We start from the raw sequence: 15990 nt of genomic DNA on the forward strand, positions 1-15990 counted from the left end.
TCACACAAACAGAAATCGGTTCAATGATATTAATGAGTGAATTCATAATGACCATCACAAAAATACGCCCACTCAGACTGCACGATTAAAAAGAATAGTTGTGCATGTTTTACCCCCCTGAATCTTCACTGAAGCAGGCAGATAAATGGCATTAGCAATAGATATTTTGCGCAGTGGAGACTAAGTAGCGTAGATGTAGACTGGTTTACTGAACGCCGACTCCGAGTGCGCAGTGACCCTGCCTGATTGTAACCATGCCACTACGCGTGCGTAGTCAATTTGCGGTCAACTGGCATACGTCTATGCTATTACGTCTCTGGTATACTACATCTCTTTGTAATATTGGGAACAGTGTTTTTAAAATCTCCCTCCAAAGAGAAGTGATGCCATCTACGTATGACCGAGATTTCATTTCCATTCATGCGAGTTTACAAGCGTAGCAGGCTTACTCTGTGTTCAGGAAATACTTAGTGAGTGTGTGTCTAGCCTAAGGGAACAATAAATGCATTTTCCTGAAAAAAACTTTAAAAGTGAACAAAACATACAAATGAAAAGAAAGATGAAGGTTAGCTACCGCCACCCGTCATAGGGCATTCAGCAGAATCTCATTAGATCGCACATAAAAAGGTACCTAGGAAAACATATCGACTAAGAGCATCAGAAAGCGCTGCTATTCTTTGTGAATGGTCTTTTTGTGGAGTTTTAAATTTTTTTCCTGAGCGAATGTCTTATGGCACAAATCACATTGGAAGGGCTTTTCGCCCTTATGGGATCTCACATGCCTTGCAAGATTTGCACGTACTACAAAGGCCATGGGGCACAACTGGCACTGATACGGCCTTTCACCTGTGTGGCTACGGATGTGTGCCACCAGGCTGCTCCTCTGTGTAAAGCTCCTACTGCAGTGGTCACAACGGTAAGGACGCTCGCCAGTGTGAGTGCGCTGATGTTTCACTAAGGTGTCCAGGAGCGCAAAGGTACTATCACAAAAGTCGCAACGGTAAGGACGCTCGCCTGTGTGAGTCCGCTGGTGTTTCAATAAGGTGCTCTGGTGTGCAAACCTCCTACCACAGTGCTCACAACGGTAAGAACGTTCACCAGTGTGAGTGCGCTGGTGTACCTTCAGGTGGGCCTTTTGTGCAAAGCTCTTTCCACAGTCATCACAATGGTATGGGCGTTCCCCAGTATGGACTCGGATATGCACCAACAGCTGAGATCTGGTTTGGAATCCCTTGCTGCAGTGGGTGCATTCGTGCAGCTTCTTTACTGCAGGTTTACCCCGGTGGTTACCACTGCCAGAAGGAGTAGATTCCATGCAGTGGCTCACTGGGCGCCTTTGACCAGTTGAATCTTGCACAGGAGGTGCACCATGGTCGCTCTGCGTGACGACTGATCCTGTGTGGTAAAGGAAGAATACTTTCAATCAAAAGCAGGAACCAACATTGCACAGCTCACCTGGAGCTACGGAAATAAAGATCAATGTGCAGGACATAATTGTGAACAGCTGTGGATGTTTATGAAAAGTTTTATTGAATAGGTCGGCCTTAAGAAGAATTCAGGTCTGAAGAAAGATATCCCTAGTTTGAATTGAGCACGCAGTTGAAAACATTCCAGCTGCAAAAAATGTCATCCTTGCCAATAAAATAGGGTAGCCTTTGAAATAAATCCAAAGCACCTGCATTACTGCCATCATGATAGACGCTGTCCTAGGCCCACCCAAGTGGGCATAATACCAAACAAATGGCAATTAGGTAAGTTTAGCACACTTCCACTTTTGTTTTCTTTATTTGCTCCTTAGACAGGGTACAAGAGGAAGCAAAAGCTAAAGGCTAAAAACCTGATGAGGCCTTGGACCCCTGCACAAGTCCTAACATCAATGCATAGAACTCACAGGGGCGACAGTTTGGCCAACAGTTCACATATTCTGGAAAACAACTTTCCAGAATATCAAAGGCAAGTATCATCATAATTCACCAGAGCTCTATGAACTGAAGCTTCTGTATTCTTCACACTGCTCTTTGAAAGACAACCTTCAGGAACAGATTAATGAAGAAAAAGTGAAGATTCTAACCTGATGAGTTTTGTCCAGAAAATACACCGTATTTGCTTCCTCTTGTGGTCAAGTCTGCAAGTGAAAGACAGGTTACATCCATAAGACACAGGATTACATGTGCAACAACTCACATGGTGTTATGAGGATGAGACGGTTAAAATAGCATACCATCTCATACAAGCATTGTGCTAGGTCAGGTAAATTGAGTAGGACAGGCTTAAACACAATCAAGTTCCAAAGCAACCATTCAAAACTTCCAAATCTGCATGCAGACGAGAACTATAGTTATGCTCATGAAAGAATCACAGTTACCTAAAAATATCAGAAAGCTGTTGCAAGCAAACCAACAGCCTCTTTATAGACCTGTTCTCTTGCACAGTAACTGGCTTCATGGAAAGGACTGTACAAGCCACAAGCACCCTCTGTAATGCGAAAGCCTTCAGAGTAAAATAAATGAAATGAAAAAAGTCTGCCTACGTAGGTTTAAAAACTAACGAGTGTGAGTTATGGTTAGAGACAAAACAAATTGGGACAGGATTCCTCCTCTTTTTTTTAAGACCTCTTACACCCTTTGTACCGCACGTAGGAAAAAAATTTTCAGAGCTTGACAACTGGTAAAAAATTGTCATGAGGCTTGCTTGCAGCCAAGATTACAGCGCCCACAAGTGTGCCCAACATGCCCAACACGGTGCTTCCCCTGCAGTAGCTCCAAGAGTGCCATTAACCAAACCAGTAGAAGCACATCTGAAACAGCACACCACTGTGTGTCAAGTGTAGTTAGAGCATACCATATTTACTCATGCAAGGCCCACAACTAAAATGTGAGATGAAAAATTGTACTGAAAGTGAAAGCTGATGACGACAACAAATGAGATGGTGAAAGCGCAGCTTTGGCTAAAGAGGGTCATGGCTCAAGGCGCTTTCTTCGACACAGGTTGGGATTAAAGGCCCATTTCTAAGCACTGCACCCATCACAAGCTAGGGGGAAAACTTGCCTATTGCATCACTGGTGGGTACCCAGTGCTAGCACTGAGATTCCAACCCTGCACATCCTACATGCGTGGTGCATCCTCCAATGACTATGCCACTGATGCGGGGAGAGTGAAAGCAGCAAGAAATAAAGAATAAAAGTACAGCTTGTCATCACTTATCAGAATCCCAGAATGACAGCAACACTAAATCAGTTTTACAGGCATTTTGTGAGGCATGAAGACCTGCCACATGTCAGGAACTCACTCCACCAAAACCAGGAAAGAAAAGACAGAAACAGTGTGGTTGTTAGACGAGCAAGTCTGCTACAGCTTGCATTGCCTTGGGCAACACGGCAAAGAGAACTGCGTCAATAGGTAAGCACCGCACAAGGTAAACAGGGTCAACAGAGCACAGAGATATACAGAAACACTGGGCAGGCAAATTTTTTCAAATGGCTTCGCATCATAAGAAAAGAATTTCCACCTCAAAGATAATTCAAGGTACATACAACCATCATGAATTGAAGTACACACCTGATGAATTACAAATGTGCACAAGAGCACTAAGCATTAGAAAACTAAAAAAAAACATTGTCACCCCATACAGCCAAATGTCGCCTGCTCTTAAAAGAGCCTCAAAACAGAACGGAAGGCGTCAGAATGCGGGCTAAATGCACACAGACACAAGCATAGTTTGGACAGAGGCAGGAATGCTTCGCACATGACAAAGTGAGGTCGGTCACGTGTGACCAACCACAAGGAATCATAGCGTACTCTTCAGCAAAGCCATAAAAACGCCCATAAACCAGTGAACAATGCAGATACGATACCATCTAGAATTCACCACACAATACTGACAGCAGGGGTTCTGCGGAGCCCCAAGAGTTCATAAAGCCCCACCTAGCGGACAGAGCAAGAGTACAACCTCGTGGAGTCACACTGAATGACTACAGCAAGCATTTTGAAAATTTGTGTGTGTGTACAGAACAAGAATCAATATAAAAATTGATGTGTCAATCACACATTCATCAAAAGGGAAATTATTTCAATGCATGCAATATTCACACGACATTTCTGCTTTAAGTGAAAAACAGCAAAGAATTTGGTATAAATGAAATAATCAATTTGCACACTTATCACAGCAACCGCAATGTCCAGCACAATTACATTGTTTTCCTTCATGTGATCTCGCCCACAGTCTTGCGCAATGACCGTCTCTTCAGTTCCAGAGATCCTGCTTTGACCTCTGAATAATAGAATGGAGTCAGATTCACCCCACTTTGCACCAAAAGTAAAGGCGTCATTTTCTGCCGTTTTTATGTTTAACCGAACATAATGGCTTGGAACCAATGCCTCTCTTTTATTTAAGGTGAGCACCAGCTGCTTATTTTTTTTCGACTCTCCACATCACAAAGTTAATTGACAAGCTGACATGCAACACCCTACAGACACCGGCACAGGCCATCTTCCAAAAATATGTGAAATCACCTGAATATAATAACTGCCCTGAAACATACCCCAGTTTCTTTCACTGTGTTGTGGAATGCAGGACGACCACTCAGTATCCTCCCATCTCCTATCCAACCCTTTTTTTGTGGAGTGCCTGGCTTGGCTAAGATAGCTTGAAGACTAATGGCTCTTGCATGACAGGCATAATCCTCTCTTGGTGCTTGGTTCTGAGTGGCCAAATATCGTGATTCTAATACTTCTACTACTGAGTGCACACCGCAAGAGTGCGTGGTAATAGGCTGCGTTCAACTTCAGGTGTTCTCTTAATACCACGACAGAAATGGGAATCTCACCGAAAGCTTAATTTAAACTGGTCAACCATTCCACACCAATGATTTCTGCTCAACCACTATCGAGTCAAAACGAACAAAAAGAACCTAGTGCCTCGTCAACAACAGGAACAACTGTTAGCGACAACTATGCTGCCATCCGTTATTCCCTCCCTTCTTTTTTACGCGAGCCTGTTGTGATTTCAGGGAAAAGATCCATATTGCTTACGAAACAAGTTCACTAAACAAAATTATTGTTTTCACGGTAATGCCCACTTTCCTCATTATTAAGATATCTGTAACTGAAGCAATTACATCAAAACTATTTCCAATCCACTTTGTGATAGACGCAATGCACTGAGATCACTGCACATGGAATTTTCCAGGTTATAAGCATGAAGCAATGGAGTCATGAAAGGGTGGAAGGCGTGGAACCTTGTACGCATTGGCTTTTCTGTAATGACCTGCAAAATAACAGAGAGCAAAGGAGTGTCACTTTGCAATGAACACAAGCGCCACAGGCATCGGAACAAGTGCGCTTTTGTGTAGACGGCAATGCACAAAAAGCGCGTTTAACAACACTTTCTGTAGCCTTTCTTCTCTAGACACAAAATGTGAAAGGATATGGATAGGAAAAAAGAAGAGCAACTTGCAATGTGCTGTTAACTGCGAGTGAAAAAATTTGAAACTGTTGTTTTCCACCAGCTAAAATGCAATGTCAGCTGTAGTATCTTTAACAATGCTTGTCACTTCGGCCCAGCTGGTCTGGCCAGTGCTCTTGGTAGATCCAGGTGGATTCTCATGAACCTAACTTTGCAGATGCAAATAAGTGAAAGTAAGGTTCTGCCCGTATTCGCAGCAGTACATTGCTTTCGAAGATTCATCCTTAGGCACATTTTACCCTGGCCTTGTAATACTGGTCCTCATGTCTGTAAATCGAAACAGAGCACAGTAGACTAAGCAGGAGTCTCCAGAGCCACAACTGCATTGTTTATACGCTTTGTATATAGAGCACATATCATGGAGAAGGCACCTGCTTATTTTAAATGCATCTGCTTGTGTCTGTGGCATGATGCACGTGCAATACAGTAGAGCTCACTTGTAACTGCCACAGACACAACAAACAATTGCTTGGCATGAACAATTGCGGTGCCACCATCAAAGTATGCCTTGGGAAATGGCAATATGTTTCAGATACAACTACGGCCGCATCAGTCGGTTATAGTAAACAAGGACGTGCCGTTAACACCCCCAAACATGAAGGGGTTGCGCTTCCAGTAAGCGCGGAGATCGAAGAGCGTATCAGCCCCCGCGAGACCGCCCCGGAAAGACCATGCCGACCTTAGAGAGAAATAAAAAGGCAGCTTTGAAACTGCAAGTGGACGGCCTACAAGGGCCTGTGCGCTCCCCAAATGGGCAGCATCGAAAGTCGAGAAAAAAGCGAGAGAAAGGGAAATTGTTGAAAGCGAACCGTCTCCCCATGGCTACAGCCTCCATGAGGGAACCCAGATAACCACATACAGCCTTGAGACGTATCAAATACAGCACTTGCTCGACATTGTGTGTCCAATAGATCTCCAAATATGTCTGCATAACATTGAGGGGATATCCACAGGATTATCAGAAATGCATCCGTACCTCTAAAATAGTATGTTGTATAGATGTTACGGCTGGAAATTTGTCGCATATAATGGATGTGCACATAGGGCGGTTAGACATCTATAGTACTTCCTATGCATTGCAACAGAGCCCTCATTGGCAGTATATAGATCTTTCCACAAAGGGCTCCCTGGGCGCTGCCATATTGTTCCCTGGACTGCAGTGGGCACCTCGTGCTAGCATGGTGGAAGCCGCGAAACACCTCCTCTCTGGATTGCTGGAAACCGGTTCCCCCGTCTCTTCCACCCTGCTAGTGCGAGGTGCCCACTGCAGTCCAGGGAACAATATGGCAGCTCCCAGGGAGCCCTTTTTGGAAAGGTGTATAGCACCTGGTATTAAGGCGGAAGCCTTTAATGTCTCATCGTTGTAAGCAGCAGTTGTCGACAGAAAATGTCACGCTTTTCAATTGGTGGAAATGGTCGTGACGTCACAGTGCGCGAATTTCAAATGGGGCCAATTGTACTTTGGCTAGTAACCATGCAACCAATTGAAGGGATCGTATAGTGATGCTCCAAGGAAGTGGGACTGAGCTTAGTTAATTGCTTAATTACCCAATTAGCCTAATTAGCTTTACTAGTCAGGCCATATAAATAAATAAAATCGATTAAGAAATTGGTCGAGCTCAGGAATCGAACCCCGGTCTTCGTCGTGAGAGACGAGCATGCTATCCACTCCGCCATGCCAGTTCGATGGTCTGGAATGAACAAAGGCGCGTCTAGTGAATACGGTGTCTTCACTCACTCTCATCCTCCTCCATTCCCTTCCAGTGAGGTCAAAAAAGTGCCACCCTGAATTTTGTGAGACAGTTACTGCGTAATTTCCTTTCCTCAAATACAATTTTCAATTTCTTCATTACGGCTCCTCTTTATGTATCTTCTTTCACTCCCACTTCCTTCCTTCCTCTACGGTGCGGTTCAGGTGTCCACCGAGATGACAGAGAATTACTGCGCCGTTTCCTTTCCACAAAAAGCGTTGCGTTCAAAGGGCAAGGCATCGCGCCGAACGGGTGGTGGCGTTCCGTGGACTCCCTGGCAGCGCTACAACGCGCTGTCGCGTTCCACTCCTGAAGGCGAAGCTTAAGAGTCATTAAGCGTCATTAAGCTTAAGCAGTTAATTAGTATTCAGGCATTAAGCAGTAATTAACCATTAATTAGTGATTTGTCATCACTTAGTAATTAGTACTCAATTATATGTGACGCCACCAGTGCCAAAGAAACAGCGAAGGTGGTGCGGAAAACGCTTCCGCCTCTACCCACTTTAGACAGTCAAAGTGCCCCCTGAATTTTTTTACCTGAAGCCTGTGTTTCAACTGTATTTAGGCTAGCTAATACAGATAGCATGTAGGTTGACTGACAATCGCTGTAGTAAAAGTAAACTATAAAATTTGAATGATGTGCAATAATTAGGATCTCAATCCGCTAGTCTAGCTAAGGTCAAGAAAAACTTACAACAGATATTCATTGTACATCAAGCTTTCCAGAATCTTCGCAGCCGCGTTAAATTGGCATCAATATCTTAATTGTTTAGAAAAATGTCTTACAACAGCATATAACACATTTTAACAGTAAGCAGCAAAGCACTCGAAAAAAACCCAAATGGAAAGGGATTGTCTTTAGTGTTTATAAAATGAGCATACGAAATACAGCTGCTACACTAAAGAAGAACTAAACACCAAAATGGTCACTTAAGTCAGTCAGGTCAATAACTGTGCCTATTGTGCTTGGTAGGTGAGTATATAGAGCACAGGTCTCAGCAAAACACTACTAAAACATGCTAACAGTGGCTTCTCTTGCTGTCACAATTAAGACACATAGCACTGTAATAAAAAGGCATGCTCAAAAAGAATAGAAAAAGCAAGCAGAGTGCTACTTGAGTTCAATGTGAAATATGCATACAACCACTTGAAAAGACTGAACAGAACGATGAGTACTTAGATCTGCTGCAGATTAAAAACAAGTCATAATAATAACACAAAAAATGAAACTAAAATGAATATCCACACAGTAACTTGTAGACCAAAAAAAATCAAATTGCTGTCCCAAAAATACAGCAGGAATGTGCAAACAGAAGCTTGGTTAGTAGATACTTCTTTCATAATGAATAGAAAAGGAAGCAATGTATATGACAACATCGATGCTAAATAATAACAGCCGGAACGAAAAGAAACACAAAAATTCAAATAAATGCGGAATGGCTAGTTTTCCTCCTAGCCAAATGAATAGAAAACAAATGTATGAAAAGTAACAAATTCACTGTTTAGTGTAAATACAAAACAATCACTTAAGACAAATGCCAAAAGAAATGCAAAGAAACATAATAGCTGTTGCTGTTATTTGCAGACTAGGCGCAGCACTGTACAGAAAGAACTAAAACTACTTACGTGAGTGGAACAGTGACAACTTAAGGCACATAGAAATTGCAGTAAAAAAGCACATTTTCAAACAAAAAAAAGATCACATGAAATGCTGTTCACGTTAGCTGTGAGGTGTACATAACAGAACCACTGTACTCTCGCCGTCAAAAGTAAATGGAAGGCGACTTTGTCAAAAAAATTTTATTTCTTTAAATCTAAAGCATAATGGTCCATGATTGTTTGGGCACAGTGCAATTCGCACAATCACAATTGGGCTGCGCATATGTATTCAAGGATGCATGAACTGGGGGCCAATGATTAAATTTTTTCCTGAATATTGCCTTCCATTTATTTTTGACCGCACCTGTACATATAAAAGTCCAAATGAATGAGGACCATATGGCATATTGCTTTGCTCTCTACCACAAGAAATAAATGCTGAGTTGAACAAAAGAAAGCTTAAATGAATATGCAAGCAGGAGCTTGTAGAGACTAGCAACAGGAGTTTGTCATAAAAAACTCTAGCATAACACTTCATAAGCAACTTAAGCTGTGTTGGTGGATATTCAATTACCTGCTTACTCAATGAACATTTTGTTCTTAGTCCCTGCCAGCCCATTCACTGTGATTTGAATTGTCATGCTAGATTGTTTTGTGACAATTCCTGTTTCTAGTCTGTCTCCAAGCTTTTGCTTGCATACAGTTTCCAGTTTGTTTTTTTCACGCATTTATAACTTTTAAAAATATGCAGTCCCGTAAAGACCCCTTGGCAGCTCTTGCTTCAGCCGGTCCTCACAGTACAGCTGTACATGGGCCACTCCAATGGGCAACAAAAGCGACGGGGCCTTGCAGCTCTTGTTCTGGCTCGAAGTTAGTAGGTTCACTGTTCAGCTGTGCATAGGCCACTCCGCTGGGAAACAAAAGCGACAAGGAAACTTCAGCGCTTTGCCCAAAATGAATAAAATACCTTAAACTTCTAGCATGCCGAAAATTTAGTTTCCTGAAACTAGCTGTGTGCATCCGATACTGATTACAAATGAACAGGGTCCATGGGCATGCCTGGACTAACTATAATACAGCATCAACGCTAACTTTTACGCTTTTAGAAATGAACAATGGAGCCTGTTTCCTCATGTGATCTTTCTGTCCTGCTTCCTTGTACAGTTTCCGAATGCCACATTAATAGTAAAAAATGAGAACACACCACCACTGGTTTCGAATGTTTCAGAATGTCCATTCACCAGACATCACAAACACAAAATGCAAAACATAATCTTTACATCTATGTGGCACTAAAGTAGAAAGAAAGTGGGGAAGATTACATTCTCGACAGCATAAAATGAGCAAGCCAATCCAAAAGGAGCCTTAATCTGCTCTAGCAGACACAAACAGCTATCCTCTCCTCCAGCTTGCCCCTTGTTCATTTTATCCCTTATCTCTGGACTTCACTATAAAATAAAACAGGCAAAATATCTCGCACCAGTTCACAAGCCAGCTATTTTGTAATGACAGTTTGGCTGAAGTGAATAAACAAATTTTCCACATGGTTATCTGTCACGTAGGCACTCCAACTCATAAAACACTGCAGTAGACTACACAAAAGTTGTGCTTCAAAATCAACTCAGCCATGACATAAAACCTTTTTTTTGTTTTCAATTTGCCCGCTTAAATGCAACTGTACTTCAGTTGGGACAGACACTGCAATAATCTAACAAGCTGAATGGCTTGTCTTCTGGACTGTCGCAACATATGTAAGCAATCATATGCTTGCACCTAAACAGAATGTTCCTGCAGCTTAAATTTTCAGGTACAAGAGTAAGGTATGTGAAACATTAGGGTGATGGTTAAGCTTCACCTTAACAGTAGATAAGATAGCGTCCACACTAGTAGACACTGCGCGCGCCATCACCAGTGCTCCCCGAGTGACTAGTACTAACTGTTTATACCTCATGTGATATGTCATCGCTCCTCAATACCCCAGCTGCAAGCACACCTGATGGAAACTTCACACGTCATAACAGCCCTCTCCATGATGGCCTCTGTGAAAAATTGACACTTTCTGAATTTATCAATTTTCAATGTTGAATCACACCATTGATTAAAATTATCGATGAACAATCTCTATAATCAAACAACGCATCCGCTAGCTGGTCGCTCCTGTAACGCGCTCAACCGACAGCACTTCATTGCCTTTGTGTTGCATGCCCACCTGGCACACAAAGGGCCTGGGTTTGAGCTGCAATACACGAATTTAATGAATTACCTCTATTTTATGAAATACCCCCAAGAGCAACCTCCTCGCTAATTGTACCTACATTTGGACCCTCCCCTAACTTCATTTGAAATTTCTGAGATTTTTTCCAGAGTGATGGAGGTGTTTGCCGTGTTTTCAGCCGAACGAGCTCGTTAACTATAGTGTAAAAAGGCGGATTCTCTACATGTTGAGGCAAAAGTTTTGTAGTCTTATGTAAGAGATTCCAAGTTCTGACAATAAAAATTGGTTATCACAGTTGCACTAGTACAAAATTCATGGGACACTATCGAGAACTTCCAAGTGGAATGTTCACTGCTATAAAATCAGCACAATAGCAACAGATTGGCGTATGCCCCATGCATGCAAACTGCATGCTCTGCTAATTTTCGGTTTTTGTTAGAACAGCTGAATGTTTCCTTGCCTAGGCATTAAAATGTTTCCAAAGTTCTATCAGAAAAATCACGCGCCATGTGAAATAGGTGCACTACTTCAGCCCATGCAAAAATATAGCACAAATTTGGCAACAAAATGATAATACACAATGAAAACTTCGAAGAATAGGAAAACTGAGCGAAATACCTTCCCAAATGCATCTCGATGCCTCGCAGGAGCATGGCGAAGACAAACCCTGAGGCAGTCTCAACCACGAATTCGCTGCAGGGTTGCACAACAGTCGTGGCAGCTACCAAAGACCACATGAAAATTAATGAGCATACCAAGAATGTCTGCTTCATGTCTGTACATTAAAAAAAAGCAACACAGCAATGCTGAGCATTCAATTACAAATTACAAAAACGAAAAGCAAAACGGAACTTTCCAGCGTCAGCCAGAGGTCTACATAGAAAGAGAGGCTGCTTTCGCAGCCCACATCGCAGCCCACATTTCCTACATTTACGGAGTAACATAAGAAAGCAAGGCAGTATAACATTTGTAAAAGAGGGCAAAATAAGGGCACACATAACGGGGAAGAAATAAACTGCAATGAATCGACTGATTACAGATATGTACCTTGTTGCAGTTAGGTGGTGCTTGGCCCTTGCAATGGGTCGACGCAACCTGTGCGACTTTCCACGGCTGTAGAAAGAATAATGAAATGAGATTTCCAGGATAGAACAAAGCGTTAGACATCTTATTTCAAGGATTACAAAAAGGTGGTTCCTTCCGCGTCTGCACTCCACGTTTGGGGGGCACGATTAAAGTGTCCACCAAACATCCGTCTCTGCTGAAAATTACCTTATAAATTTATTTGATGACTAAGCTGTACCTTGCAGCAGTTAGGCGGCACTTCGTTCTCGCAACACACCGATCGAAAATATCTGTGGCAAATCACACTTCAATTGAGGGAAAAGAGAATCCAGCATCAAACGGCGGGCTACTTAATCCTCTGTGTGAATTGCGGACCGGTGGCTATTTCAGCCGCTAAAATTTCCTGCCTTTTCAAGTAATCACGACAAAAGCAAGGAAGGTAATGTGGCCGGCTTCGCGTACGCGATACAGGTTACAATTAAAGGCATTCACTCAAAACGGCACCTTCTCTGGAGAAAATATCCTGATATAACACTCGTTGTTTGATGTCTGAGTACCAATTGCTGCAATTGACCATACGACAGAGCAATTAAGCAGCTATCGATTCATTAATTTTGCAAGACGACGCAAACCGTGGAACTTCGATATGGCTCTGGGTATAAAAAAGAGCAGTAAAACTTACTGCATCAAACGGGGGTTGCAGAAACTTCCCGCCTTTTCGTCACACGAAGCCAACCTCCACAAAAACAATTACCGGGAACTCAGATCTGCCTTGCAGCAGCTAAACGGCAGTTCGCGTAGCCACGTCCCGTACGACGCACCTCAGGGTGCTCCGGCTGCCAGAGCTGCCACACACACAACCGCCACTACCAGCCCAGATTCGGAACAAAGAATGACGGCGTAACGCCAGTGCTACCGCATATCCTCGCTGCTAGCCCTAAATTGACCCGCCGTTCCGATGGTTACGAGCTAAAGCCAATGAGCCCCTCTGGCCCCTCATTACGAGCGTGTTAACTTAAACTACACAAAAACAATTATGCACGCCCCCAGATGTAGTTGTACATACAGTACTTACCCATAGAGAAAGATATTGGTAAAGAGCGGACACTCCCATAGGGCCCAGCAGCCCATTTGACTGCAGCGCACCAAGCGGGCGGTGCTACACAATGCAAAGCAGGAAGCAGTAGGAGTTGTGAAACGACAACCGTATGCTCATTTCTTCAACCTGCACAGCAACGAGGGCCACTACAAAAAGCGCTTATGTGTAAAAACATAATGCAACACATGGAAGCCACTCGATAAATTAGGCGGCACCTAGAGCAATCCTGCAGAGGCTTGCACATTGCTTGTGCACTTAAATCCAGTCCCCCCACCCTTCAAGTCCTGTGGGCTGACCTTCCATCCTGTGTACTTCTCTGAAAGATTATGTTGAGGCACGCTGGTTCCAAGTTCAACGTATGCTTCAACGCAACATTAACCTTTGAATTTATCAAGTTGTACACCAGAAACTGACGACTGAAAGCGAACTTTGTCTAAATTTCTGTTCACAAATCTCACATGCCAGCATAAACGAATTCTACAATACATTTTCACAAACTTCTGCCGGCACTCAAGAGAACAAAAATCAAAATCCCCAATGCATTGGAGATGTCGCAGCAAAACATCGCAAACCCTTTCTAGATGTGCAGTATCCTCAACCAAAGCAAGAAAGTGGGTTTCAAGTGCTTGCACAAATGTGCGTGCCCTTTGCGATGGTACAGTTAAATTTCCAAACACTTTGCCTGCTACATGATATGCTTTCATCATCGTAAAATATTGATGAGAAACACTCAATGTATTGTCTTAATCTTTCAACAACTGAGGGCAAATGCATATTTACCAACAAAATATTTTACCAAGAAGCCTGCCACGTAATAGACAACAGAATCCTCAATAACATGAGAGTGCTTATCCGCGGCTAGCTCTGAAACCTCTTGCAAGGACGGAAAGTCGTCAGCAGGAGCCTGCCCAACATTATCAACTAGAGATGCCCTGCTAGCAGAGAATGGTGAACTTTCCAGTAGAAGTTCACATCGATCCTCCTCAGCATTACCTTGTTTAGAAAGTCTAAACAGTTTCTGAATGCAAATATGCTTTAAACCAGACATAAACTGGAAAACATTCGGATTCATGTTGCAGCCTTGCTTCTGCCTAATGTGCCCAAACATTCTCCAGCGAATCCTGCTGCAGCCGACGGGTGAGGATACAAAAAATTATGATTTTGAGAAAGATCACTCCAAAGAAGCAAAACAGCCTGGATAGTTATCTGCCAGCCTATGATTGTTTGTGGCTGACGCTTGACAGCAAACGTCCACGTTTTAATCTAGTGAAGTTAATCTGGAAGGCGGTGAACAAGTTCGTCATCACCCCTTTTAATCGCATAGCGATATCATTGCGCTATTTTTTTTAGGAGTTGAGCTGTTCAGTGCATCAAACAGTTTATCCATTCTTTTGCAAAACTGCGCTGTAGCCATTGCTGCTGCGGGCAGCTCCTCTGCATATATCAAAGCCATAATGGCCACACTCACTGAAGCACTCAGTACTTGTGCTGTTCTTACTTTCATATTAGAAAACGGTTTTTGAAAAATGTGCCGCTCGGTCAGCTTTGGGGCTAAACGCAAGCGCAATTCGTGGGACCAATTGTACAGGCGCTCAATGTAAGCCTAGTCCACAACCTCTTCCCCAATTAGCAACTTGTGAGCTTGCACATTATTACGAGTAGTTTTAATGAGACGGGGCAGGTCAAAAATAAAATATAACCGCTCACCCCTTCTTTCAAAGAAAGGCCTGTCAACAGACACGCCCAGCTGATAACACAAGCTGATGTTTGACGCCCCTTGGTCGCAAACAATTGCTTTCACTGTCGGCTATTTCTTTAAGTTTATCAATAAGGGACATGAGAAATTTATGCATAACAGGTGCTGGTGTTGACAATTGTAAATGCTATTGGCTGAACCCACCTCTTGGTGATTCCACCCACCAGAACAACCAAAGCCCTGTCTGCAATTGTCGACGTCCGCACATTACCATGATCCACAAAGCCATGAATAACATCCTGACTAGAATCGTAGCACAAGTTTTTTTTTTCTGTACTATTTCATCTACGATCAAAGTGCATGCTTGATCTCTTTTATCCCAAGTCTGACTTGTCGCTGAAAGCGACTCAATACCCGAGGAATCACACCTGGTTTCATGTTGACGTTAGCCGATCATCGTCTCAGCGAATGCTGGGTTGGCAACGTGAAAATGGGTGCTAAAAATCTATACGCCCGTGGTCCACGAAAGTTTGGGTGCAACACAAACTTCTTTAGCCGCAAAGGAAATCGTTTGCCTTTGCCCCTTGGCTTTGAACGCACGTGTGCAGTGAGAAGTTTGAACACTTCGTCAGTGACAAATGGCCGGATGACACCTAGTGCCCTCGGAATAGTTGGCGGCAAGCTGTGTTGTTGATGCGCAACCTTGCGATGGTCTTGCGGCAGCTCTTCACCTTCGCCTGCAGCCTCCTTATAGTTGCTGTGGCCCTGGACTTGGAATACTGCAGACAATTTGTGTATGCTGAGCCCATTGCAGGATCGCTGCCAAGAACTGCAATAGAAGAAAAAGAGGTAGCAATAAAGTCAGTCTTGGCACAATGCCTTTTAATGGTTCCGTCACAGTAAACATTGCTTGCAGTAAGTGCAATGTATTGCATTACGGTTATTTTTCTATGAGCATAATGCACTCTGCGCGATTCATTAATACAACCCATGTAAATGACTATCCTGAATATAACTTGTCCCAGAGTAAGATTCCTGCATGTGAAGTAAACGCTTTGAGTGTTACATTATGCATTCAATGCTATGGTTAACACCCCTAGT

The 15990-nt window shown here is 43.1% G+C and overlaps 1 protein-coding gene and 1 pseudogene across 1 annotated transcript; both read right to left on the bottom strand.

Moving 5' to 3' along the window:
- Positions 1-670: 670 nt before the first annotated feature.
- Positions 671-1395, bottom strand: LOC149328048 (uncharacterized). Its single transcript, XM_089561971.1, has one exon. The coding sequence runs from the start codon at positions 1313-1315 to the stop codon at positions 671-673; it is 645 nt and encodes a 214-aa protein (XP_089418097.1). The 5' UTR covers positions 1316-1395.
- A 12172-nt stretch (positions 1396-13567) lies between these two features.
- Positions 13568-14697, bottom strand: LOC149328049 (uncharacterized; annotated as a pseudogene).
- Between the last annotated feature and the right edge of the window lie 1293 nt (positions 14698-15990).

This window comes from Amblyomma mixtum, chromosome 9, assembly GCF_055824585.1.
Source record: "Amblyomma mixtum isolate Tamu chromosome 9, ASM5582458v1, whole genome shotgun sequence".
NCBI lineage: Eukaryota > Metazoa > Arthropoda > Arachnida > Ixodida > Ixodidae > Amblyomma > Amblyomma mixtum.